We start from the raw sequence: 25705 nt of genomic DNA, 5'->3' as shown, positions 1-25705 counted from the left end.
AGAGTCATAAACCAAAATGTGACTCAACCCTGCTAGTGAAAAGAGACACTTATGAGTAATGTTAGAATTGTTTGGGCCATCTCCATATTTCACAAATCATCCAGGACTCTACAATAGACAAGGCATAAGATTCCCTTGGTGTACTCCATCCAGATGTATCTGGTAACTCCACCACAGTATTTTGGTGGTCTGTCATCACTGCAGAACGTGATTTATAATAGATCATCTGCAATTTTGTGAATAAGTTGATTTCCATCCCTGCAGGATGGGATCCCATCTATCCATGGCAATAAGAATTATGCCGAGCAGGTTCTTCTTCAGACAGAAACAAAATATCCAAGTCAGCATCTTGGGATAATACTATTGGGGCAGATCCATGGCAATCATGGCCAACAAGTTGGACCATTCCAAAACTGACAATCTGAGAATGAATATTTAAACCCCATAGCATTTAAAATGCAGTCCAATGCCACAATTGCATTTACTCCGAAGAGGACAGGAAGAAGGGTTATTTGACAGACTATTAACCTGACATTTCTCCAGACAGCCAGATGTAGCAAGCATAGAATAACAAGAATAAGTGTTTGTTCAGCGAAAGGGAATTCCTAGATTATGTCCAGTCCACCTCCCTCTACTCCAGCTGTAGGCTGATGCAATCTGGAATAAGTTGGTGGACAGAGAGATGAGTATGTGATTTCCATCTTGGAAGCTTCTTCATTTCTGGCTGGATGGTAGAAGATGGAAGAATTAATATTCCTTGCAACTGTCTGATTGCTAACACTCTGAGAGTCATTGAGGCCACTTGGAGTTTATCTGTGCCCTTAGGGTCATCTGAATAGTGCAAATGGTTGTGGAACTGCTGAAAGGACTGTGTGATAAACAAGATATCATTGGTATCATTTCCCTCACCCTCTGTTGAGAGAGGGCTGTTCAATCTTAATGTAGAGATTGACCCCAAAGGCCTCTTTGACCCCTCGTTCAAACCACTGGTCCTCTCTGTCCAGAATGTGGACTTTGCTGTCTTCAAAACAGTGACCCTTGTCTTTTGAATGCATATGGACTGCTGATTTTTTTCCCTGATGGGTTTGTTCTGTTCTGGCACTTGTTGTGGTATGTGTTTGTGACGTGGCTGTTTCTGCTTCTCCAATGTACAGAACTGTGCAAACCTGACTGCATTGTACTGCATATATCACATTGCTCAGTTTGTGTCTGGGTATTTTATCCTTGGGATGGACAAGCTTCTGCCTTAGTGTTTTCTTTAAAGTGTGCTTGTATATTGTGTCGGTTGGAAATACCCCTGAGCTTCTTAGATATTCCTGCAATTTAAGGAATGACAATATCGCTTTATTTGTTGTTCTTTGTCTATTATGGAGGAGCTCCTCCTGGGTCTTCTTGTAAAGTACTCTAATGATGCCTGCTTCATAATAAGCGACCCGATATTGTAATACAAAAAGCAGTGATTTATTAACATTAGGCATTCTTCATTAGGCATTTCTTATTTGCAGCCATCTTTTTTGCTTTCTTTATCTGCTTTTGAACTTTGCTCGTGTTTCTGTCCTCCCTTCATGTCTTTGTCATAAATCACGTTATCCAATAGCTTCATTCATCTCAACTCAGCTACTGTAATCTGTGATCTGGCTCCTCTGACGCTCTGCATGAAATGTCAACACAGAGAGTTGACACTTCTTTTGTATTTGATGAAGGCACAGTTGGGATAGTTCAGACTGATTTATGCATTTATTCATTTAGTTAGTTAGTTAGTTTGTCAAACATATACAAGATAACAGGTATAAGTATAAACATGGACATGAGCACATGAAACGAGTACAAATAACTGGGGGTAATAGGACAGGGATGGTAGGCACGCTGGTGCACTTATGCACGCCCCCTACAGACCTCTTTAGGAATGTTGTGAGGTTCACAGTAGACAGTTTAAGGTTGAAGCTGTGGGGGTTTGATGAAGTAACAACAGACTCAGGTAGAGCATTCCAGGCATTGACCACTCTGTTGCTGAAGTTGTATTTTCTGAAATCGAGTTTGGAGCTATTTACCTTGAGTTTGTATCTATTGTTTGCCCATGTATTATTGTGGTTGAAGTTGAAGTAGTCGTTGACAGGTAGGACGTTGTAGCAGACAATATCGATCTATGGTTAGGTCAGACCTTAGTCGGCGTAGTTCAAGGTTGTCCAAGCCCCAAATTTCAAGCCGGGTGGCATAAGGTATTCTACTGTGAGCAGAGGAGTGGAGCACTCTTCTCGTGAAGTATCTCTGGACTCACTCAAATGTATTAATGTCCGATATACAGTGTGGATTCCAAGCAGATGAGCTGTATTTGAGGATTAGTCGGGCAAAGATTTTGTATGCCCTGGTTAGCAGTACAGTGTGTTAGCAGGAGAAGAAGCTTCGCAAAATGATGTTAACAACTCTCAATGCCTTTTTGGCAATGCTGTTACAGTGAGTATAGTTGAGACTGCTTTACGTTTCAATCACGATGTCATCAGTATATAATAGCATTCATGAGAGTTGTGATTGTAGGTTTTTGATCACAGTACCCATGCAGAGAATAAAGAGCAATGGTGGGTAGTTGATCACTTTATGGATGGAAGATCTCAAACATCCAGCAGCACTTGTTACTGAGCTGGTATTAGACTAGAGCGAACGCAGCAGATACAGTATATAATTTAAGTGATAGCCAGATGACGTCATGTGGTGCTTGATAAAATCTGTTTTCTAAGTCACTGATGGTCATATGTATGGTAGCTTGTTTCCATAATGCTTTTCCATCAATAGGAGAGTGGCATGTCTTATATCAGTTTTCTAACAATTCTTCATACATTCACACTAGTTTGGTAGAAGGTTGGTGATGTCTCAGAGGCATATCTTATACATTCGGAACTTGCCATAGTGTGGAACTGATGCCATATCAGCTTGGAGTTTGAGCAATTATAGCACTTACCAATAGCACTTAGACTTATCTACCACTTCATAATGCTTTACAGCCCTCTCTAAGCAGTTTACAGAATCAGCCTCTTGTCCCCAACAATCTGGGTCCTCGTTTTATCGACCTCGGAAGGATGGAAGGCTGAGTCAACCTTGAGCCTGGTGAGATTCGATCTGTCAAACTGCGGGCAGCCGGTGATCGGCAGAAGTAGCCTGCAGTACTGCACTCTAACCACTGTGCCACCATGGCTCTTATGTACATCAATTTTGCCTTTCTAGATTGGGATTGTTGTACCGACTTGGCAAGTTCATTTTCTTCTAAAGTTTTATTGAATAGCTCCTTGTGGTTCAGGTAGCTTCCGTATTTCAACCAGGATGTCATTCAGGATAATTGCTTTGTTGTTTTTCACCTTGCAGATAGCAAGCGAAGTGTTTTAGCCAACTGCCAGATGGTTCATGATAGCTGAGCCTTGCATTCACCAGATGGCACTGTTACACAAGTGTGCTGTCAGGTTTAGCTTATGGTCATTCATTCACACTCTCCCAGCCCTGGAAAATTGCCACAGTCAAATCACTTTCAATTGAACACTGAGTCACAAATGCTTCTTTTAAACACAGGGAGACCCAGTGAATTGAAAATAGCCAATGTTTACTGATGATAAAGCAGGGGTGAAGTTCAGCAGGTTCTGACAGGTTCTGGAGAACTGGTAGCAGAAATTTTGAGTAGATTGGAGAACCGGCAAATATCACCTCTGATTGGCCCCAGAGTGGGGAGGGAATGGGGATTTTGCAATATCCTTTCCCCAGGAGTGGGGAGGGAATGGGGATTTTGCAATATCCTTTCCCTGGAGTGGGGAGGGAATGGGGATTTTGCAATATCCTTCCCCTGGAGTGGGGAGGGAATGGGGATTTTGCAATATCCTTCCCCCTGGAGTGGGGAGGGAATGGGGATTTTGCAGTATCCTTCCCCCAGGAGTGGGGAGGGAATGGGGATTTTGCAGTATCCTTTCCCCTGGAGTGGGGAGGGAATGGGGATTTTGCAATATCCTTCCCCCAGGAGTGGGGAGGGAATGGGGATTTTGCAATATCCTTTCCCCTGGAGTGGGGAGGGAATGGGGATTTTGCAATATCCTTCCCCCAGGAGTGGGGAGGGAATGGGGATTTTGCAATATCCTTCCCCCAGGAGTGGGGAGGGAATGGGGATTTTGCAATATCCTTTCCCCTGGAGTGGGGAGGGAATGGAGATTTTGCAATATCCTTCCCCTGGAGTGGGGAGGGAATGGGGATTTTGCAATATCCTTCCCCCTGGAGTGGGGAGGGAATGGGGATTTTGCAGTATCCTTCCCCCAGGAGTGGGGAGGGAATGGGGATTTTGCAGTATCCTTCCCCCAGGAGTGGGGAGGGAATGGGGATTTTGCAGTATCCTTTCCCCTGGAGTGGGGAGGGAATGGGGATTTTGCAATATCCTTCCCCCAGGAGTGGGGAGGGAATGGGGATTTTGCAATATCCTTTCCCCTGGAGTGGGGAGGGAATGGGGATTTTGCAATATCCTTCCCCCAGGAGTGGGGAGGGAATGGGGATTTTGCAATATCCTTTCCCCTGGAGTGGGGAGGGAATGGGGATTTTGCAATATCCTTTCCCCTGGAGTGGGGAGGGAATGGAGATTTTGCAATATCCTTCCCCCAGGAGTGGGGAGGGAATGGGGATTTTGCAATATCCTTTCCCCTGGAGTGGGGAGGGAATGGGGATTTTGCAATATCCTTTCCCCTGGAGTGGGGAGGGAATGGAGATTTTGCAATATCCTTCTCCTGAAGTGGGGAGGGAATTGGGATTTTGCAGTATCCTTCCCCTGCCATGCCCACCAAGCCACGCCCACAGAACCAGTAGTAAAAAAAATAGAATTTCACCACTGTTATTAACTGTATCTCTTTGCTCTTACACCTGCACACTGTAGATTAGCACCCACCACTCTCCTAGGAAAACGAAATATTTTAGGAAATATTAAAAGGGCAGAATATTTCCCCTAAAAGGGAGGCAGAAACTTAGCCTCCACCCCATCTTTGACAATGGGCCATTAAGGCCTCGGCCAGTCTATTCTACATAACAAAGATCTACCTCCTTCAGGCAGAGCCATAATAGGAATCCCAAAGCCATTTCATTACATCATCACCCAGCAAGGCTCAACCAAGCTTGGGACTCAGGACAGCCTACAGAATTGCCCCTGCATGGCCCCATGGAAGACTGACAACCAGTGGTGGGTTGCTCCGGGTTTGGCCCGGATCGGCCAAACTGGTAGCAGTGGTGGTAGGAGGATCCGCCACCCACCTGGAAGCTTTTGCGCATGCGCAGAAGTGTCACATGAACACATGAGCACGAGCAAACCGGTAGCATCAGGATTGGAAACCCATCTCTGCTGACGATCAATCAAAATACATCTCAAATTCAAAGTCCAACAGAGGGTATAAATCTATCTATCTATCTCTCCCATGTGCCTTTTTGCCCAGGACCTCAAACCATGTTCATCCATAAACCTTCTTTCCAAGCAACTTCCATGAATCCACAGTCTTTTCCCCCACTTGGAACTGAACCCAGATGGACATTTCTTCCAACAAACAACCTCTCTCATCCACGCTTACCCAATGCCCACATCTAGGGTGCCACACACTAAACCAGAGGGATGGAAGTTGCAAAGTCTGGGATCTAAAAATTACTCCAAGAGCTTCAGGACCCCTTATATCCCTGAAAGTCCTTGCTTTGATGGTGGACCTCCAAGGTCCCTTCCAACTCTGTTATTCTACTCTATTCCATTCCATTCCATTCCATTCCTCTGTTCTGTTCTGTTCTGTTCTATTCCATTCCATTCTTCTGTTCTGTTCTGTCTGGTCTGTTCTATTCTATTCCTCTGTTCTATTCTATTCTTTTCTATTCTTTTCTATTCTATTCTATTCTGTTTCAGTTTCAGTTTCAGTTTATTAAATTTATAAACCGCCCCCTCTCCCGGAAGGGACTCGGGGCGGTGTACAGACAAAAATAAAATATACAATAGACAACAAAAATACAAAACCCCAGACAAAACAAATTAAACACACAGTCTGTACAATAGTCATGAACTAACTGATAATTAAAACCAATTAAAACCAATTAAAATACCCCAGAATTTAAAATTTAAAATGCCAGCCAGGAAGGTCAGGATTAGGTTATACTTATGATTGCGATTGGGCCAGGCCCGCTAATTGGAACAGGTGGGTTCTATTCTATTCTATTCTATTCTATTCTATTCCTCTATTCTGTTCTGTTCTGTTCTATTCTATTCTATTCTATTCCATTCCATTTTTCTGTTCTGTTCTGTCTGTTCTATTCTATTCTATTCTATTCTATTCTATTTTCTATCCATTATATAGGAATCTCATCAGGCTGCTTGCCTTCTCTTGGGAATGCCTAGATAAGGCTCTATGGAAGGGGTTGGTGTATTGAAGAGGTTTAAGCAAAGATCAATTTCAGATGTTGCCATGGGTTAGGCAGCTGGAGTGATGACACAACTGTTAGGTAGGTGTTGCCAAGCCCTTATATTTATCTCTTCATAATTTGATGCTTGAATTAAGCATGCTCCACTTTGATGTAAGGGATCATGGGGTGATTAAAAGTGGGGGAAAAAATTAAGCACACATCTATTTATCCTTATGAGCTGTGGCAGAAACTACTCCAACAACTCTTTTATTGACATTATAGTTACACTTGTTATTGTTGTAAAAGGCTGCACCCATCCAGAGATCGTCCTCTGACAGTATATAATACCCCCATGAAGATATTCCATCATTGGCAAGGGAAAATATGTGAGATTTTCTTTACTTTGATAATGTCTTGATGATGGGCTGCCAAGGGTACGCATCATCCCGGACTAGACAATATCTCTGTGACCCAAAAGAATCTCCTTTCTATTCAGATAGATTTCATGGCCGTATGATATGCCATGCTGTTTACATAATCCTGGAAAAATATCATGTTACGGATCCAACATGAAATCTCTTCCTGTATTATTTGAGTGAGATGTGGTCAGAGGTAATTAATTGCACGAATGCAAATTAATATAAGAACAGCTTGCCTCCAAAATAATATCACCAATTAGGCAAAGCATCAAAAGACGTGTTGCTATTTGTTTCCAATTAACAGAATATGTAAAATGGTTAAGAAAAGGGAAATGAAACCTGAGATAAAAGGAAAGATCCACCTCCAGCGGTTTGCAGGGAATAGAAATCCTTCCATTCTCCACCATCCAGTCAAAGCTGAAGAAGCTTCTTGGATGAGAAACGAAAGATCGTCATAGAAAAACAAGACAGTCCAGTTGCTGCTTGAAAAAGCACCTTTGGTACACTTCTCATCATTGCAAAAGCCTGCAGAGATCCAGAGATGGTTCTCCAATGGTATATAATGCCCTCATGAAGCTATTCTATCGCTGGCCAGGGAAACTGAGTGAGATTTTCTTTTCTGTGGTAATGCCCTGATGATGGATTTCAAGGGTATGCATGAGACATTTACAATGGACTAGATCTGTGGTAGCAAACCTATGGCATGCATGCCAGAAGCAACACACAGACCAGTGGTGGGTTACGACCTGCACGCCCTGGTACGGGCATACCGATGCCTGCCGGGAGCACCGGGTACTGTTCTGATATGGTGCTCCGGAGAGCCCACCCACCTACCCGCCTGTCATCCATGGAGCAGCTGGAGCATCGCAGACACTAAGTACACATGCGTGTGCTGCACGCATTCATGTGGTGGATGCCGGGCCCCGTTGCACCGTACCAGTTGCGCCAGGATCCGGAACCCACCACTGAGATAGACCCATCCCACGCAGGATGCAAGGGTCTCGCTGGCTCCTCTTCTGCATTCCTGTGCACACACGCACGCAGGTCAGCTGGCCTTCATGCACATGGGAGACCAAAACCGAGAAGAGCAGTGTTCCAGCACGCATACGCACACTGACACCCAACCTTCCGGGTTTCTATTGCACATGCGCGACAACCAGCTGTTCATCGGGAGCGCACCCAAGCTGGAAAGTGGAAGTTTGGGTGCCGGCATGCACATGCCGGAATGCTGATCTTCTGGGTTTCGGTGCTCCAACATGCGTGAAGGCCAGCAAGGCTGTGCGGTCCAGGCAGGACAGTTTTGCATGGCATTTCCAGCACATGGTGATGGAAAAGGTTATCCATCACTGGACTAGATAATATCTCTGTGACCTACAAGATCCTCCTTTCTATTCGTGTAGATTTTATGGATATGGCGTAAGGGGGAAAATGTGAACGTACACCTTTGTTATTTTAATATAGGTCTATTTATCTGCACTACCATGTATATTAAGGACTGAAGGGCCTGAAATAAAATTGATATTAAACTGGGTGCTGAAATTGTGATCTTTAAGTATGTCAAAATGGTGCTTTGCAATGCTTTGCTTAGCTTGCAAAATGCCGTGGACAAAGAGGAAATGTGCACTTAAAAGTACATGTAAAAACAACCATGTTGTAACATTTAGCATGGACGAATGGACCACTGGCCCTGTTGCTATGACGAGCTTGCAGAATCCTGAAAGTCACGTGATTTGCTTGTTTGTTTGTTTGTTTGTTTGGATTTATATTCTGCCCTTCTCCAAAAGGACTCAGGCTGGCATACAACATTAAAAAACACACATCCCAAAGTTTAATTTTTTTTATACATATCCAAAAAAACAACCGAATTTAAAAGACAATAAATTTTAAAAATGAGTTAAAATTAACAGGCCAGGCCGGCTTGCTGGAAAAGCCAACTTTTTAGGGCGCGTTGGAAGGACCGGAGGTCGGGGATTATGCAAAGCTCCGGGGGCAGCTCATTCCAGAGGGAAGGCGCTCCCACAGAGAAGGCACTCCCCCTGGGGGTCACCAGCCGACACTGTCTGGCCGACAGCACCCTGAAAAGGCCAACTCTGTGGGATTGTACTGGACGGTGGGAGGCTACTGGTGGCAGTAGGTGGTCTCGCAGGTACCCTGGGCCTAAGCCATGGAGCGCTTTAAAGGTCATAAGTAATGTCAGGGGAAAAAAACACCCTGTTAGAGACCGATGAACCGTGGCTGATTCCCTTCTGCATATCTTTTGAGATATTGAGAAAAATAAGTCTTTAAAAGTATTCTAATTAATAAACAAACTTTAATAATAAAATAAAACAGAAAATAACTAATTGGTTACATTTTGATAATGAAAAGCTTCGTTAGCCAAAGTTGGCTGCCGAACAAAGAAGAGAGGAATTTTGGAATGTGTAACGCGTGCGCAATAAATCACTTTCAGATAAGAACCTTTTTTTTTGTTTTATGACCTGCGCAATAAAGCTTTCTTAGTTTAACTCTTGAGTGTCAGTTTAGGCAGTTCAGGCCTAGCAAACCTTTTAACATCGTGACACCCCTTCTTTTGCTAGTCTGGGCTGACGTCATCAAATCATCAATTAAGGCACATCTTCTTTCGCAGATACTCGTGTTGATTTGCGGCGAGTGGTTTGTTAAGCATGTCTGCGATCTGATCATGTGTAGAAACATATTGCAATTTAACAAAACCTTGCTTAACTAATTGCTTTGTGTTTTGATAACGAATGTCAATGTGTCTGGACCTAGAACCTGTAAAATGTGACTCAGAAATATAAACAACAGATACATTATCTTCCATCACGGTGATTGGTCGAATCGGACGTGTCCAGATATCTGTGATCAAAGCATCAAACCACGTTAGAGAATTACAAGCATCTGAAACACAAGCATATTCAGCTTCAGTAGATGAACATGAAACAAAACTCTGTTTTCTCACTTGCCAGTAAACAGGACAACCATTTAGGAACATCATGTAACCAGAAGTGCTTTTGCGTGACTTCTTGTCGCTCGCCCAGTCGGCGTCGGCAAAACAAATCAACTTTGGTTGATCAGTGTGTGTTGGTTCTAGCAATAACTTCATGTGCTTAGTGTGTTTTAGGTATTTCAACAACTTCTTAATGCATGACCAATGAAATTGTGTTGCCTTACCTACGTGTCGTGATAAAAGATTAACACTAAGTGCGATGTCAGGTCTGGTCCAACTACTAATGTATAATAGTGAACCAATGACTGAACGATAAAGTGTTTGATCCTCGAACTCAGGACTTGGTTCATGTGTTAAGTTGTGAAAATCTGTTTGCATGGGTGTCTTTGTTGTGCTAGCATCTTTCATGTTGCAATGATGTAGAATGTGGTCAATTTTCTCCTCTTGTGAAAGACTAAACCCCTTCTGTGTCCTTTCAATTTGAACACCTAAATAAGTGCTAATGTGTCCTAAAGATTTTAGTGTGAAGTATCTCTGCAAACTTTTAGCAAAAATCTCACTCATTTTCTTATTTGGACCAATATAAACAATATCATCAACATAAACAAGAATTATCTCATATGCATTGTTAGATCTTTTTGTGAACACGCATTCATCAGTTTCGGACTTAATAAAGCCCATTGAATTTAGTTTGTCAGTAAGACATAAATACCACATTAAACCTGACTGTTTCAGACCATAAAGACTTTTGTTCAGGAACCAGGTATCCCCTTCTTGCTTTCGGAATCCTGGAGGGCTTCTCACGTAGATCTCTTCATCTAGGTCTGCATGTAGATAAGCTGTGTCCACATCAAATTGGAAAACTTCTAAACCAAGAATAGTTGCAGTGGTTAAAGCAATTTTTACACTTTCAGTTCTGACTGTTGGTGAGTAAGTGTTTGTGTAGTCCTCAGGATAACGTTGAGCGAAACCCTGAGCTACCAGTCTGGCTTTGTATAAGGACTCACCATTCGGTTTCTTCTTGATTCTGTAGACCCATCGGGTGCCAATGACTTTCTTGTTTGCTGGAGGTTTTGCAGGTGTGAATACATTAAGTTTCTTTAAACTGTCCATTTCATCCTGCATTGCATCATACCACTTGTCTTGTTCTGAATCAGGAAGCTGTTTGATTTGTGTGAATGTCTCTGGAGGAAGAGTAACGTTGCAAATCAAAGGTACTGGTGATTTTGTCAGTTGCCATGAATAACGTTGTGGAGGGATTCCTTTTGTGGCCCTCTTGGAGCGTCTAGGAACAACAGACCAGTCTTCTTCTTCTTCTTCATCATCATCCTCGTCCTCACGTTCGTCGCTAGCATCAGCATCCGCGGGTTGCGAAGACGGAACATCAGGTTGTGAAGAACTGGTAGAAGGAATATCTGCCTGCAAATTGTCATCAGGCTGCGTGGCATCTGAAACACCATCTCTAGGAAAATAAACTTCAGGATCATTGGAATGAATCCTGGACCAGCCAATGTCTTCTTCAAAATTAGCAGATTGTGAAATGACAATCACATGTTTAGTATCAATGAATTTGTACCATTTTGAATTATCATCAATACCCATAAATCTTAGTCTCTTTGGTCCTTGAGTTATAGGAGTGTTCACCATAGCATATGAACCAAAAATGTGGAGGTTCTTGAGATCAGGCTTGTAGCCATACAGCATGTAGAAAGGAGTTTGATTGATTACACTGCTCCAAGTACGGTTGACAATGTAATTTGCATATTTGATTGCTTCACCCCAGTATGCGTTACTGAGATTGGCATCTTCTAGAAGACAACGCATCATGGTTTGTAGAACCCCTTGTCTTCTTTCTACGACTCCGTTATGAGCCGGTGTATATGGAGCAGATGTCTGATGAAGAATTCCATTCTTACGCATCCAGTCCTGGAAACGCTGAGACATGAATTCTGCACCACGGTCACTCTGGATTCTGGCGATGCGAACTTGGTATTGTGTAGAAACAAATGCTGCAAAGTCTTTAAAGATCTGAAAGGTCTCAGATTTCTCTCTCATAGGATATACAAATCCATATCTAGAATGATTATCTACAATTGTTAAAAAATACTTTCTGCCACCAAGGGTTGGTGGGAAAGGACCCACTATGTCAGTGTGTACCAAATCAAAAATGCGTGTTGACCGGCGTGTAGCGTGTTTTGGAACTGGAGCCGCCTTGGATTTAGCCTTTTTGCAAACGGCACAATCCAAAAACACCTTACACCCCTTTAGATCCAAACCTTTTGCGAACTCCGGCATCTTTCTAAGAACACGGAAACTGGCATGTCCCAATCGTCTGTGCCACTTGTGAATACACCTGGAATGCAAAGGTTTACCAGTTAGTGAATTCTCAACATTAACAGTTTCATGAGGACCCTCAGGCTTGCTTTGAGCAATCTGTTTCTGTTTTCTTTGTTTGTTGGCTTTAGGAGCCTTTGGCACAGTAACGCTTTCTCTCTCTGGGACAACTCTCTCTGGGTTTGCGTTGTGCCTTTTTGGAGTTTGCATACTTGCCTGTGCTTGCCCTTTAGGCTTTGGCTTTAAGTAATAAACACCACCAATCAGCATGGTTTCAGCAACAATATCACCATCTTTAACTAAGTAACTTGCTTTTTCGAGGTGGTGAACCTGGAACTTTAACTCTCTAGACAAGTGACTTTGACTAAGCAAATTACTGGTTGCTGAAGGTATGTAATAAACATCAGGGATGTGTGTATCGAGCTCTTCAATGTAAACAGTTCCTTTTCCCATAACCTTGCAAGTGTGGTTGGTGAAGGAATACAGTTCTCGATACTCGGGCTCTGGTTCGCCCATCTCTGTGAAAAGTTCCCTTCTGTGGGTAACGTGCACAGCTGCTCCACTGTCTAAAGTCCACAAAAGACGTCTGTCGAACTTTGGATCAGGTTGTGGAACGTTGGTTATGGCCAGTGTTGCAAGCGGAGCTTGTGGATCACGCCTTGGACCACGACGACCTTGTCTTCCGCCTCTACCTCTGCCTCTGGAATCTGTTCCTCTGGGCTGGTACGTGGCGGGAGCTGGAACTCGTTGGGGACAATCCCGGGTGTCATGTCCCACACGGTTGCAGGTGTAGCATTTTGGCATCCTTGGAGCGTAGCCTCTTCCTCGGAAGGGACGTCTGGCTGGAGCCTTTGGTGCTGGAGGCCGTTGCAGATGTGGGGTAGCTAACCTGATAGCTTCGTCTTCCACTAAAAGTCTGCAAACGTGGTTAACTGTGCGTTGAGCAATAGGCACGTAGTTAATCTTTGCAACAGCATCTTTCCATTCATAATTCAATGAGTTAATGATGATGCTAATCATTTGGATATCATCGATTACATGGCCATTTTGTCTCAATTCACTTCTCATTCTTTTCAGTTTGGTCAAATGTCCACCAATTCGTTCACCAGGTTTCAACTTCGAACCATGGAACTCAGACATGAGCAAACATGAGGATTCAATTGAAACGGGCCTGTAGCAATCTTCCAAAATAGCCCATATTTCTTGGGCAGTTGCATCAGGTGGAAAGATACCTTGGATCTCAATTTCCATTGACATGAGTAAAGTCGTGATAGCTCTGTTTTCGAGGTTTCTTATTGCAGGTGTCCAGGGTTGACGGGGAGGATCAAAAACCATGGAATATGTGCCTTCTCTTCGAAGCAAGAGCGCAATTTCACTGACCCAGGCTTTATAATTCTCTCCTGACTCCTTTAATTTGGACTCACCAGTCAAGGGGGTGACTGTGAATACCTGCTGAGGAACAATTTGTTGCTCTGGTTGCAAAGCTGGTTGTTGAACCAGGGGATGCTGGGGTTGCATCATTGGCCTTTGCGTGGCAACATCAAATTGGCTTCCTCGAATTTGCCTCTGGCTTTGCCTTTTTCCATCTAGGGAGAATTCCACACCGCCAGGGGGTATTGAAGACTTAACCTTTGGAGACAAAGTTTTGGCTTCTAAAGGACTCATAGACATATCTCTGAAAATCTGGTCCAATTGCTTAATCTTTTGCTGTAATAATTTTTCTCCGCCAGCAGATGGCAGTGCAGCTTCACTTCTTGGCTGCCTCTCCTTTCTATACGTATGCGGGAGTTCAGTTGACTCAAAGGGACCACGTGACCTCGGTGACGTGTACATGTCTCTTTGTTCTAATTGACCAATGAACTCTGTGGGGTGTGTCTTAGGCTGTTGTTTTGAAGAAGACAAGATGGCGTCCTCAGACATTTTGGGAGTGGGGGAGCTTCTTCTACTTCGCCTTATCTCTTCAAAACACACTCTCGCCTCCCTAGCATATTTTTCAAACAGTTCTATTTGATCTAGATAGCTTTGCATTTCTTGCTCACCATCTGGGGGAATTTCATAAACTTTGCTTTCTGCGTGGGAGGAATTTTCCTCTGCCGGCAGTTGCCGTTTAGACTTTTGCCGTTCATTAATTGTATCTTGATAATGAGGGACATTTACTGACCTCAGTCCGTAGATCTTGCCTTCTGTAACTCTTTCCCCCATTTCTGGCTCGGCACCTTGTTGCTCCTGGAATACGTTTTGATCTTGCTTCTCTGTGTCCGAGGGAGCCTCTTTGTCAGAGGAAGCTGATTCATCTGTGTTCGCCCCATCTTTCTTTTTCTTTCTCTTCTTCGACATGGCTAATTAGGCTTAGTCGGTTATCTTTAGATAGCATGAAGGGAAAATACAGCCATAAATTGTAGTCATCTCAGCTGGTCATCAAAAGCCAAAACTCTGCTACCAAGTTGTCAACCAAACCTCTGCTACCAAGTTGTCAGGGGAAAAAAACACCCTGTTAGAGACCGATGAACCGTGGCTGATTCCCTTCTGCATATCTTTTGAGATATTGAGAAAAATAAGTCTTTAAAAGTATTCTAATTAATAAACAAACTTTAATAATAAAATAAAACAGAAAATAACTAATTGGTTACATTTTGATAATGAAAAGCTTCGTTAGCCAAAGTTGGCTGCCGAACAAAGAAGAGAGGAATTTTGGAATGTGTAACGCGTGCGCAATAAATCACTTTCAGATAAGAACCTTTTTTTTTTGTTTTATGACCTGCGCAATAAAGCTTTCTTAGTTTAACTCTTGAGTGTCAGTTTAGGCAGTTCAGGCCTAGCAAACCTTTTAACATCGTGACAAGTAATACCTTGAATCGCACCCGGAAAACAACTGGCAACCAGTGCAGGCCGCCTAAAAGGGGTGTAACATGGGAGCACCTAGGTACCCCCATGACAACCCGTGCGGCCACATTCTGCACCAGCTGAAGCCTCCGGGTGCTCTTCAAGGGCAGCCCCATGTAGAGAGCATTGCAGAATTTTTCTGGTTTTAAGGTATATAATGAAATGTTGAATAATGGGAGGCTGCCAATCAGCCTCAAGCCCTCCCTTTTGAGTGCTTGTCTGATTGACCCTCATTGCAATGTGATTATGATGTAAATGCCCTTTGTTTCCTAAGTTCCAATCACTTCCATGGCCACAGGTGTATAAAATCAAGTACCTAGGCATGCAGACTGTTTTGACAAACATTGGTGAAAGAAGGGGTCACTCTCAGAAGCTCAGTGAATTCCAGCGTGGAACTGTGCTAGGATGCCACCTGTGCAACAAATCCAGCCGTGAAATTTCCTCGCTCCTAAATATTCCACAGTCCACTGTCAGCTGTATTATAAGAACATGGAAGTGTTTGGGAACAACAGCAACTCAGCCATGAAGTGGTAGGCCACGTAAACTCTTCCAACATCAGTGTGTGACCTCACAAATGCGCTTCTGGAAGAATGATCAAAAATTCCCATAAACACTCTCCTGAACTTTGTGGACAGCCTTCCCAGAAGAGTTGAAGCTGTTATAGCTGCAAAGGGTGAACCAATGTCATATTGAACCCTATGGATTAGGAATGGGATGTCACTTACAGTAAGTTCATATGCGAGGAAAGGCAGGTGAGCGAATACGTTTGGCAATATATTGCCAAAAGTATTCGCTCACCCATCCACATAATCAGAAGCAGTTGTGAGCGAATACTTTTGGCAATGTAGTGCATTTCATTCTAAAGAATTAACCACTAACAAATACGACAATTCTCAATGGTTTTCTCACATGTATAGACAAATGCATGTCTAAAATATTCTTACACAATGAGGGATACAACTAATCTAGTTACAGTGATAACATTTGATTCATTGTTTTTGTCACTATGCCAGAATACTCAAGCCAAGACCTGCTCACCAGCATTTCACAGAGCAGGATGTGAAATAATGGGATTGGTTTGTTTTTTTAGAAGGCAGATTCTAGTTCAGTCTTACCAATAAATGTTTGATAATGAAACCAATTCATCAAAGAGAGGGGGAGGGGGAGGGAGAGAGAGGGAGGGAGGGAGGGAGAGAGGGAGGTTTCCCATTCAATCTGCCGGTTCGCTCTCCGGATGTGCAGAAGCAAAAAAATAAGATGGCAGCACTTATAGCGCCAGAGGTAGAACCTGTGGATAATGGGTGGAACTTGATAAGTGGCCCCTTCTAATTCTACAATTCTATAATAATTTTGAAAACTGTCTGAATCTGAGTTCTGAAGAATAATATCTGTTTTAGATAACAGCTCGTATGTAGCTGGTTTGGTGGGGGGGAGGGGGGAAGCAATAGAACAGGTTTGACTGTGTCTTAATATCTGCTTGGTACGTGGCATAGATATTTGATTTAGATATTTGGAGTTAAGTCTAATTTAATTACCTCTCTATTTTCGACACATTATCTTGCACCAAGGCTCCTAGTAATGGCTAATTTAGTATTCAGAAATGGCTTGCAACAAATTTTAGACCCTGTTCCTGAAGCTGGGCTCATGGGAACAGTTGAGAGAGTTGCTACTGTAATAGCCTCTCTGCTGTATGGCAACCTCCCTGCCTGAGCTCATGGAGGTCATTTCTCTCCCCCCCTCCCACTGAAGCTCTTTATTTAGCCTCTGGTTGTTAGGTCCTGCCAAAGGTCTGGCAATGTCATGGAATCAAACAGACCGAAGTTTTGGGCAGGATCCTCATGGTTCCTGGAGGGGTTGCTGATTCTGTAAAGGGTTAAGGGTTACGTAGACCATCATTGGAAGAAGATAAGAGATGCCTCTGACTGGACACGACTTAGAGCAGGGGCGTTAAATTCAAGGCCAGGAGTCTTGATCTGGCTCACAGGGCCACCCTGGAAATAGTGAAGGATTGGCCCTCGGTGCCTCTGCCAGTAGAAATGGAGCAAAAATAAGGAAAAGTAGATAAAGAAGTTCTGGGCAAGAATCTTGGGGAAAAAAGGGGTTTAAAGAGTTGCCCATGGTGAAAGGCATTAAAATTTAGGTTTCAGGAAGGACTCTAGGGGACATGTTATCTGTAAATAATCTATACATTCCGTTGTAATGTATCTCATCTTTTTTTTTGTATATAATTTTTTTTATTTTTTTCATTTTCATAACATATAATCACATGTATACTATTTCATAGCCAACATCGTATTGTGTTATTAAATGTTTACATCAATTCACCTTACCATCAACTCCCCAAAACAATTATTGGCTCTTCTGTTCTCCATACACCATATTTATACCTTATCCATCACTTTCTTCTCCCTTTCTCCTCTCCCTCCCTACCTCCTTTCTTCCCTCTGTCATCCTTCTCTTCTCTACTTCCCCTTCCTCTCTCCTTCTCATCTCTCCCTTTTCCACTCCTCCTTTCTCTCCTCCTCTCCCCCCACCCTCTCTCCTATCCCTCTCTTCTTCCCTTACCTCTCTCCTCTACTTCACACTCTTCATCACATTCATTTGGTGTATTTCAGCTTCTGAGTAAGCTCTATTTTATGTTGATGGTATTTATAATTCATATTTAATTTTAAGATGCTTTTAACCCCCTCCCCATCCTAATTTTGGCCAAGATGTAGACCTGGTTACAATTCCCAGCTATTCTCATCATTATATTTACATAATTATACATTACACGCCCTCAATTTGTGATTCTGTCTTTAAATCTCAATCGTTTCCCATTGTAGGTATATTTCATGTTCCCTCTCCATTTTTCCATATCTTGGATTAGATTACCCTTAATTTTTTTATTAATAGCAATCCTTACTGTTCAATGTTCATTACAATTCCCTTAATCTACTACATAGAATAACAAGCGGTAAACATCTCACTTTGTTCATCATCTTAAAAGTTCTATATACAGTATGTCCATGTTTCATACATTTTAACCGGTGCTTGATTGTCCTTCTATTGTCATATTCAATCAATTATCAACTCAGTTTAATTATCATGTATAAAAGTGAATCTCAAACCCCTGCTTTACAATCTCCCCATATCAGTTTCATATTGGTCCATATTCCATATGTTTAACCTTTATTTAATTATCTTTTCATTATCATATTCAACCACTTAGCAACTCCATTTTATTGCCATACTTAGGAATAAACCCCTTATCTTAGCTTTATATCTTCCCATAATGTATCTCATTTTTGATTCACTTGGCAGCAAGTAAAACAATGTGGAAAGATATACACCATGTCATTTGGGCATTACATTGCAGTCGTGCTGTCTGGATTCAAAGCTGTGAAAGAAAGACCAGAGGATCCTTTCTTTGATATTTTAGGGAAAGAAAAGGGTAAGTGCAAAGTAAGTAAGTAAACCTTTATTACAGTCAAAGACCAGCAATGCACATTAGTTTTTACAATATGTTAAAAAGTACTGACATTAAGATATAATTAAAAAGTATTGACGTTAAAAGTGGAAAATAGCATACATCTTCTCAGACTGTTCGGGTCACTCCCTGGTTTACCTGGGTGCAATGCCGTTAAGTATAGGAGTAAATACAATGGTCCAAAGATTGTTAGAGATATGTCCAGATAATTGGTACAAGATGTCAACTATACTTCTGTAGCCAATTTTTTTCTTATGGACATTGCAGCAGCACAGAACTTTCCTACTGCATACGTGGTAACCGGGTTAGTGTCCTGGAGGAGAAAGCCTAGATAAAAATTGTCTGCCCTCCCTGGCAATCTCTCTAATAAGGGGAGAATATGTGCAGACCTACAAGCTTTGTATAGCTCGCAGTGTAATAGAACATGTGAATTATCTTCCACTTCTTCTTTACCACATATACAAACCCAGTCTGCTATAGGTGTTCTCTTATTCCTGCCCTGGAGGAGTGCTGAAGGAAGAATGTTAAATCTGGCTCTGAAGAAAGCTATTCTTTGTTTTGGGAAGATCAGGTCATTTACATATCTTGCCAATTCCCACACACCCTGTTTGATTCTGTACCTACTGTGGAGAGACAACCTATTTAATTCTTCTTGGAACTCCATGTCCTTCATTCTATTAATTACTACTTGCTTTGCTTGATCAAAGCCTAGGGACATGAAGAATAATGGTGAGAGCCCATAAGAGCCCAGTTTGTGATCAATTGCCTGTTTCCAGGGGGAGGGGAAATTGTCAGTCAACACTAATGGGGACAGTCCCTCTGGAAAGAAATGCATTTTAAGCCAATGAATGATCATCTTCCAGGCTCTGACCTGAATTTGAGGCATGCCTGTCTCAATTCTTAACTGGGCATTTGGAGTTCCATTGGGTACAGCTAAGATGGCTTGCAGGAATTTGGTTTGTATGGTTTCTAGCAGTCTTTCTTTGTAAGGATCCCTGTTTGTGCCCCATATAGAATTTGTGCCGATGTTTTGGCCTCAAAAAGTTTTAAGGCAGCAGGTACTAACTGACCTCCACCTGTATAAAAGAAATGTTTAATTGCATTTGAGGACCTATTGGCTACCTGCAATGTGTGATCCAGGTGTGCCTTCCATGTCCCTTGCGAGGGTAAGTGCAAAGAGTAAAGACATTTTTATACCCATTTGAACTGCTTGGGTTTCTTGATTTTCCTGGCGCTTAGCAATTATTTTAGAAGCTTTTGCTGTCCATCATATATGATAGCAATGGTCACTGCAAAGACACTGATGTCACATATGTCATGTATGCCTCCCAGTGTCCATAAGGTAAAGGTTCTCCTCACACATATGTGCTAGTTGTTCCCAATTCTAGGGGGCGGTGCTCATCTCCATTTCAAAGCCGAAGAGCCAGTGCTGTCCGAAAATGTCTCTGTGGTCATGTGGCTGGCATGACTAAACGCCGAAGGCGCATGGAGTGGTGTTACTTTTCCACCAAAGGTGGTTGCATATATAACGTGCTTTTGAACTGCTAGGTTGGCAGAAGCTGGGACAAGTAATGGGAGCTCACTCTGTTATGCGGTGCTAGGGACTCAAACCGGTGAACTGCCCACATTTCTGATCGACAAGATCAGCGTCTTAACCACTTAGCCACCCTATAACTGAGCCCCAGTGTTCATATGAAATCCAAAATGAATATTTTTTTTTTAAAAAAGAAAAAATAATATGATCAGAATGAAAATTTGGCATAACTTGACCTAATCTTTTTTTAACATGAATGTTATGAAAAACAGCCTATCACTTTCTGCTGATGCCTTCAGGAATTATTCTCTCCAATGGCCACACCTGGAAACAGCAGCGTCACATTGGCCTTACTTCTCTGCAGAAGCTGGGCCTGGGGAAGAAAAGCATTGAGCATCAGATAGAAGACGTGGCTCAGACGTTGGTGGAGATATTTAGAGAAATGAAAGGTCTGTAATTTGACAATAGCTTAAGTTCTTTGAGTCTGAAGAAATATTTTCCATTCTGATTATTATTTCAAATAAAACACACATTTGATTTGATTTTTTTTTATTTTTAAAAAAACCGATACATCTCCTAATTCTCTTCCTTCATCCCCTTTCAGTCGCCCAAGTTTACTAGACAGGGGAGATAACAAGATGAAATAATTCTATTTTATTGTAAGGCTACATTAGCAGACTCTTGCAAGTTTGAAAGTACAAAGCTCCTGCTGTTTCTTTTTATTGTCTGATAAGTTAGATGGGTGTATAGCTATGAAAGTTGGACCATAAGGAAGGCTGAGCACCAAAGAATTGAGGCCTTTGAACTCTGATGCTGGAGAAGACTCCTGCCAGTCCCCTGGACTGCAAGGTGATCGAACTGGTCAGTCTTAGAGGCGATCAACCCTGCCTGCTTTTTATTTTTTGTAAAAAGTTTTTTTTCTTTCAAATTCATTCTTAGATATACATTCTTACAATTGCTTTTTAACATTTGTCAATTCATATCATTTTTCCACCTGTATATTTACATTTTGATATTTTCTTATTTCCCCTCCCCCTATCGTGTGTCGTCTGAGATATTTATTTCATGTTTTGTTCCTTTTCCTTTCTATTTATATCTTTTTTCAAGCCACTCATAAAATCGCCTCCATGTCCTGTACTACACTGATTCCTCTTTGTCCTTTATTCTCAATGTCAACTTGTTCATTTCTGCACAGTCTTCTTTATTACCTCCCCTTCCAATGGGATTTTGTCTGCTTTCCAATTTCGTGCAAATACAATTCTAGTTGCTGTTATTATTTGTGCAATCAAATATGAATCTTCTTTACTATATTTCTCTGGTAGAATACCCAATAAAAATACCTCTGACTTAAACTCTACAGGTTGATGTATCATTTTCTCTTACCATGTATTTTAACCCAATAGCTTTTTGCGTCCCTGCACATATGTTCCTGGCAGTTGGTTACATTTCCAACATTTAACTGATTTATCCTTAAACATTTTTGCTAATCTTTCAGTTGTCATATGCCATCTATAAAACATTTTCTATAAATTCTCTTTGTATGCTGTCACCATTGTCAATTTATAGTTCTTTCTCATAGTTATTGCCACTTTTCTAGTTCTATTGTATACCCAAAGTTAGCTCTAGCCAACAAATGAACACCACCCACCACCCAAGCCATTACAATACAAAACAACAATGCACACACAGCCAGCACCAATCAGCACCAATCTACCAATCATGATACAACCACACAACCAATCATTCCACTTACTGAAACAAAGCCAGCACCCCATCCCCTCCCACCAAGATTTACAGAAAGATGGCAACTCCGTTCCCATTTTAAGCCCAAGCCTGAAGATGGCAGGTGAGATCTTGCCAAAACATTGCAAAGACAATCTCAATCTTACACGGGAAAAAACCCGAATACAACAAATCCAGCACATATATATATACTCTATCTATCTATCTATCTATCTATCTATCTATCTATCTATCTATCTATCTATCTATCTAAACTTCTTTGATATCCTCAATAAAATATTGAATGTGGGACTAAAGCACTTAGACTTATATACCGCTTCACAGTGCTTTACAGCCCTCTCTAAGCGGTTTGCAGAGTCAGCCTTTTGCTCCCAACAATCTGGATCCTCATTTTACCAACCTCGGAAGGATGGAAGGCTGAGTCAACCTTGAGCCTGGTGGGTTGTGAACTGCCAAATCGCAGGCAGCTGGCAGGCAGCAGAAGTAGCCTGCAGTACTACATTCTCACCACTGTGCCACCAAGGCTAAAAACTGGAGATCAATACAAATCTGAAACATTTAACCCACTGTAAATGCAGAAATCTATCACGTTTTTCAGTTTTGGTACTTAGTTTCAGTCTAAATTGTGTTTAGAAGACCTAATTAGAGTAAGGTAAAAAAAAAAAGATGGGAGGACTGTACAACAATTGGATCCAGATTATTTTCTTGACCAGAGTTGTCAAACTCAGGGCCCATGGGCCAGATGCTGGCCACGCCCATGCCCAGTTTACCGAAGGGGGGGGAGTTCCAATACGTCACGTGATGCCACTGTGACAATGTGAGTTTGACACCCCTGTTATAGACAATTATGGAACATTTTTTTTAACTGAATCAGATTTCCAAACTGATAGATAGATTGAGGTAGATTCCTCAAATAATACTTGTATTGGAATTATCATATTGGCACATTTCTGGTGAAAGCCGACTCTGATGTCTCCCGCAGTTCTCACCTAATTAAAAGTAAAAGTTTTTCTACTTTCTCAAAACAATCAGTCACTGTATGGACTGGCAGCCTGGTGGCATCCCTCTGCTTTCCCCCAACCAGGTGTGAGAATGTCCTTGGCTCCCAAGAGAAAATATTTTGTTTTGGCTACAGAATCCCCTCTATCTCAAATCTCCCCTCCCTATCCCTCAACTCGACACTGAAGATGACATTTTAATTTCATTGTTTGAGGTGCAATTACAATAAAGTAAACTAAACTAAATTGAAGCCAGCAAAGATGGCTTCAGTCAGGTCAGCTTTAGGGTTGACAGAATGAATGAATGAACTGCAACAACTATTACCTAAAAATCTAGTAGCACCTGACAGCTAACTCCCAAAATTCAAACCTCCCATTACTTGCCCCAGCTTCAGCCAACCTAGCAGTTCAAAAGCATGTAAAAAAATGCAAATAGAAAAATTGGAACCACCTTTGGTGGGAAGGTAACAGCTTTCCATGTGTCAGGGGAAAAATGCCCTGGGGAAATCTGAGATCAATGGACCGAGGCTGATTCCCTTCCGCATATCTTTTGAGATATTGACAAGTATATTCTAATTAATAAACAAACTTTAATACGAAAATAATAAAAGTAAATGAAACAGAAATAACTAATGGTTACATTTTGATAATGAAAGCTACGTCTGCCAAGCTGGCAGCCGAACAAAGAAGAAAGAAATTTTTTGGAATGTGTAACGCGTGTGCAATAAATCACTTTCAGATAACATTTTGTTTTATGACCTGCGCAATAAAGCTTTCTTAGTTTAACTCTTGAATGTCAGTTCATGCCTAGCAAACTTTTTAACATCGTGACACCCCTTCTTTTGCTAGTCTGGGCTGATGTCATCAAATCATCAATTAAGGCACATCTTCTTTCGCAGATATTCGTGTTGATTTGCGGCAAGTGGTTTGTTAAGCATGTCTGCGATCTGATCATGTGTAGAAACATATTGCAATTTAACAAAACCTTGCTTAACTAATTGCTTTGTGTTTTTGATAACGAATGTCAATGTGTCTGGACCTAGAACCTGTAAAATGTGACTCAGAAATATAAACCACAGATACATTATCTTCCATCACGGTGATTGGTCGAATCGGACGTGTCCAGATATCTGTGATCAAAGCATCAAACCACGTTAGAGAATTACAAGCATCTGAAACACAAGCATATTCAACTTCAGTAGATGAACATGAAACAAAACTCTGTTTTCTCACTTGCCAGTAAACAGGACAACCATTTAGGAACATCATGTAACCAGAAGTGCTTTTGCGTGACTTCTTGTCGCTCGCCCAGTCGGAATCAGAAAAACAAATCAACTTTGGTTGATCAGTGTGTGTTGGTTCTAGCAATAACTTCATGTGTTTAGTGTGTTTTAGGTATTTCAATAACTTCTTAATGCATGACCAATGAAATTGCGATGTCAGGTCTGGTCCAACTACTAATGTATAATAGTGAACCAATGACTGAACGATAAAGTGTTTGATCCTCGAACTCAGGACTTGGTTCATGTGTTAAGTTGTGAAAATCTGTTTGCATGGGTGTCTTTGTTGTGCTAGCATCTTTCATGTTGCAATGATGTAGAATGTGGTCAATTTTCTCTTCTTGTGAAAGACTAAACCCCTTCTGTGTCTTTTCAATTTGAACACCTAAATAAGTGCTAATGTGTCCTAAAGATTTTAGTGTGAAGTATCTCTGCAAACTTTTAGCAAAAATCTCACTCATTTTCTTATTTGGACCAATATAAACAATATCATCAACATAAACAAGAATTATCTCATATGGATTGTTAGATCTTTTTGTGAACACGCATTCATCAGTTTCGGACTTAATAAAGCCCATTGAATTTAGTTTGTCAGTAAGACATAAATACCACATTAAACCTGACTGTTTCAGACCATAAAGACTTTTGTTCAGGAACCAGGTATCCCCTTCTTGCTTTCGGAATCCTGGAGGGCTTCTCACATAGATCTCTTCATCTAGGTCTGCATGTAGATAAGCTGTGTCCACATCAAATTGAAAAACTTCTAAACCAAGAATAGTTGCAGTGGTTAAGGCAATTTTTACACTTTCAGTTCTGACTGTTGGTGAGTAAGTGTTTGTGTAGTCCTCAGGATAACGTTGAGCGAAACCCTGAGCTACAAGTCTGGCTTTGTATAAAGACTCACCATTCGGTTTCTTCTTGATTCTGTAGACCCATCGGGTGCCAATGACTTTCTTGTTTGCTGGAGGTTTTGCAGGTGTGAATACATTAAGTTTCTTTAAACTGTCCATTTCATCCTGCATTGCATCATACCACTTGTCTTGTTCTGAATCAGGAAGCTGTTTGATTTGTGTGAATGTCTCAGGAGGAAGAGTAACGTTGCAAATCAAAGGTAATGGTGTTTTTGTCAGTTGCCATGAATAACGTTGTGGAGGGATTCCTTTTGTGGCCCTCTTGGAGCGTCTAGGAGCAACAGTCCAGTCTTCTTCTTCTTCATCATCATCATCCTCGTCCTCACGTTCGTCGCTAGCATCAGCATCCGCGGGTTGCGAAGACGGAACATCAGGTTGTGAAGAACTGGTAGAAGGAATATCTGCCTGTGAATTATCATCAGGCTGTGTGGCATCTGGAACACTATCTCTAGGAAAATAAACTTCAGGATCATTGGAATGAATCCTGGACCAGTCAATGTCTTCCTCAAAATTAGCAGATTGTGAAATGACAATCACATGTTTAGTATCAATGAATTTGTACCATTTTGAATTATCATCAATACCCATAAATCTCAGTCTCTTTGCTACTGTACCTCCCTTTCTTCTTTGACTTAAGGGAGTGTTCACCATAGCATATGAACCAAAAATATGGAGGTTCTTGAGATCAGGCTTGTAGCCATACAGCATGTAGAAAGGAGTTTGATTGATTACACTGCTCCAAGTACGGTTGACAATGTAATTTGCATATTTGATTGCTTCACCCCAGTATGTGTTACTGA

The 25705-nt window shown here is 41.7% G+C and overlaps 2 protein-coding genes across 2 annotated transcripts in view; one reads left to right on the top strand and one right to left on the bottom strand.

Annotated features, from left to right (window-relative positions):
- Positions 1-4875: 4875 nt before the first annotated feature.
- LOC309393799 (uncharacterized protein) lies at positions 4876-23709 on the bottom strand (the record flags this gene model as incomplete). Its single annotated transcript, XM_081956296.1, has 3 exons — positions 23531-23709; positions 13320-14911; positions 4876-4913 (listed from the first exon to the last, which is right to left on the bottom strand). Exons 2-3 carry the CDS (start codon positions 14422-14424, stop codon positions 4876-4878), a joined length of 1143 nt encoding a protein of 380 aa, XP_081812422.1. The 5' UTR covers positions 14425-14911; positions 23531-23709.
- The window catches only part of LOC309393798 (cytochrome P450 2J2-like), a gene marked incomplete at its 5' end in the record, with an annotated part of 59431 nt that continues 52029 nt past the window's right edge, over positions 18304-25705 (top strand). Inside the window, 2 exons of the mRNA XM_081956295.1 lie at positions 18304-18403; positions 20273-20422. Coding sequence (XP_081812421.1) covers positions 18304-18403; positions 20273-20422 — 250 coding nt within the window. The remainder of the gene's footprint in view (positions 18404-20272; positions 20423-25705) is intronic.

Source organism: Natrix helvetica, assembly GCF_964273705.1.
Source record: "Natrix helvetica genome assembly, chromosome: 5".
Taxonomy (NCBI): Eukaryota; Metazoa; Chordata; class Lepidosauria; order Squamata; family Natricidae; genus Natrix; species Natrix helvetica.
The sequence above is the reverse complement of the archived record's forward strand: the minus strand, read 5'-3'. Positions and strand labels throughout refer to the sequence as shown.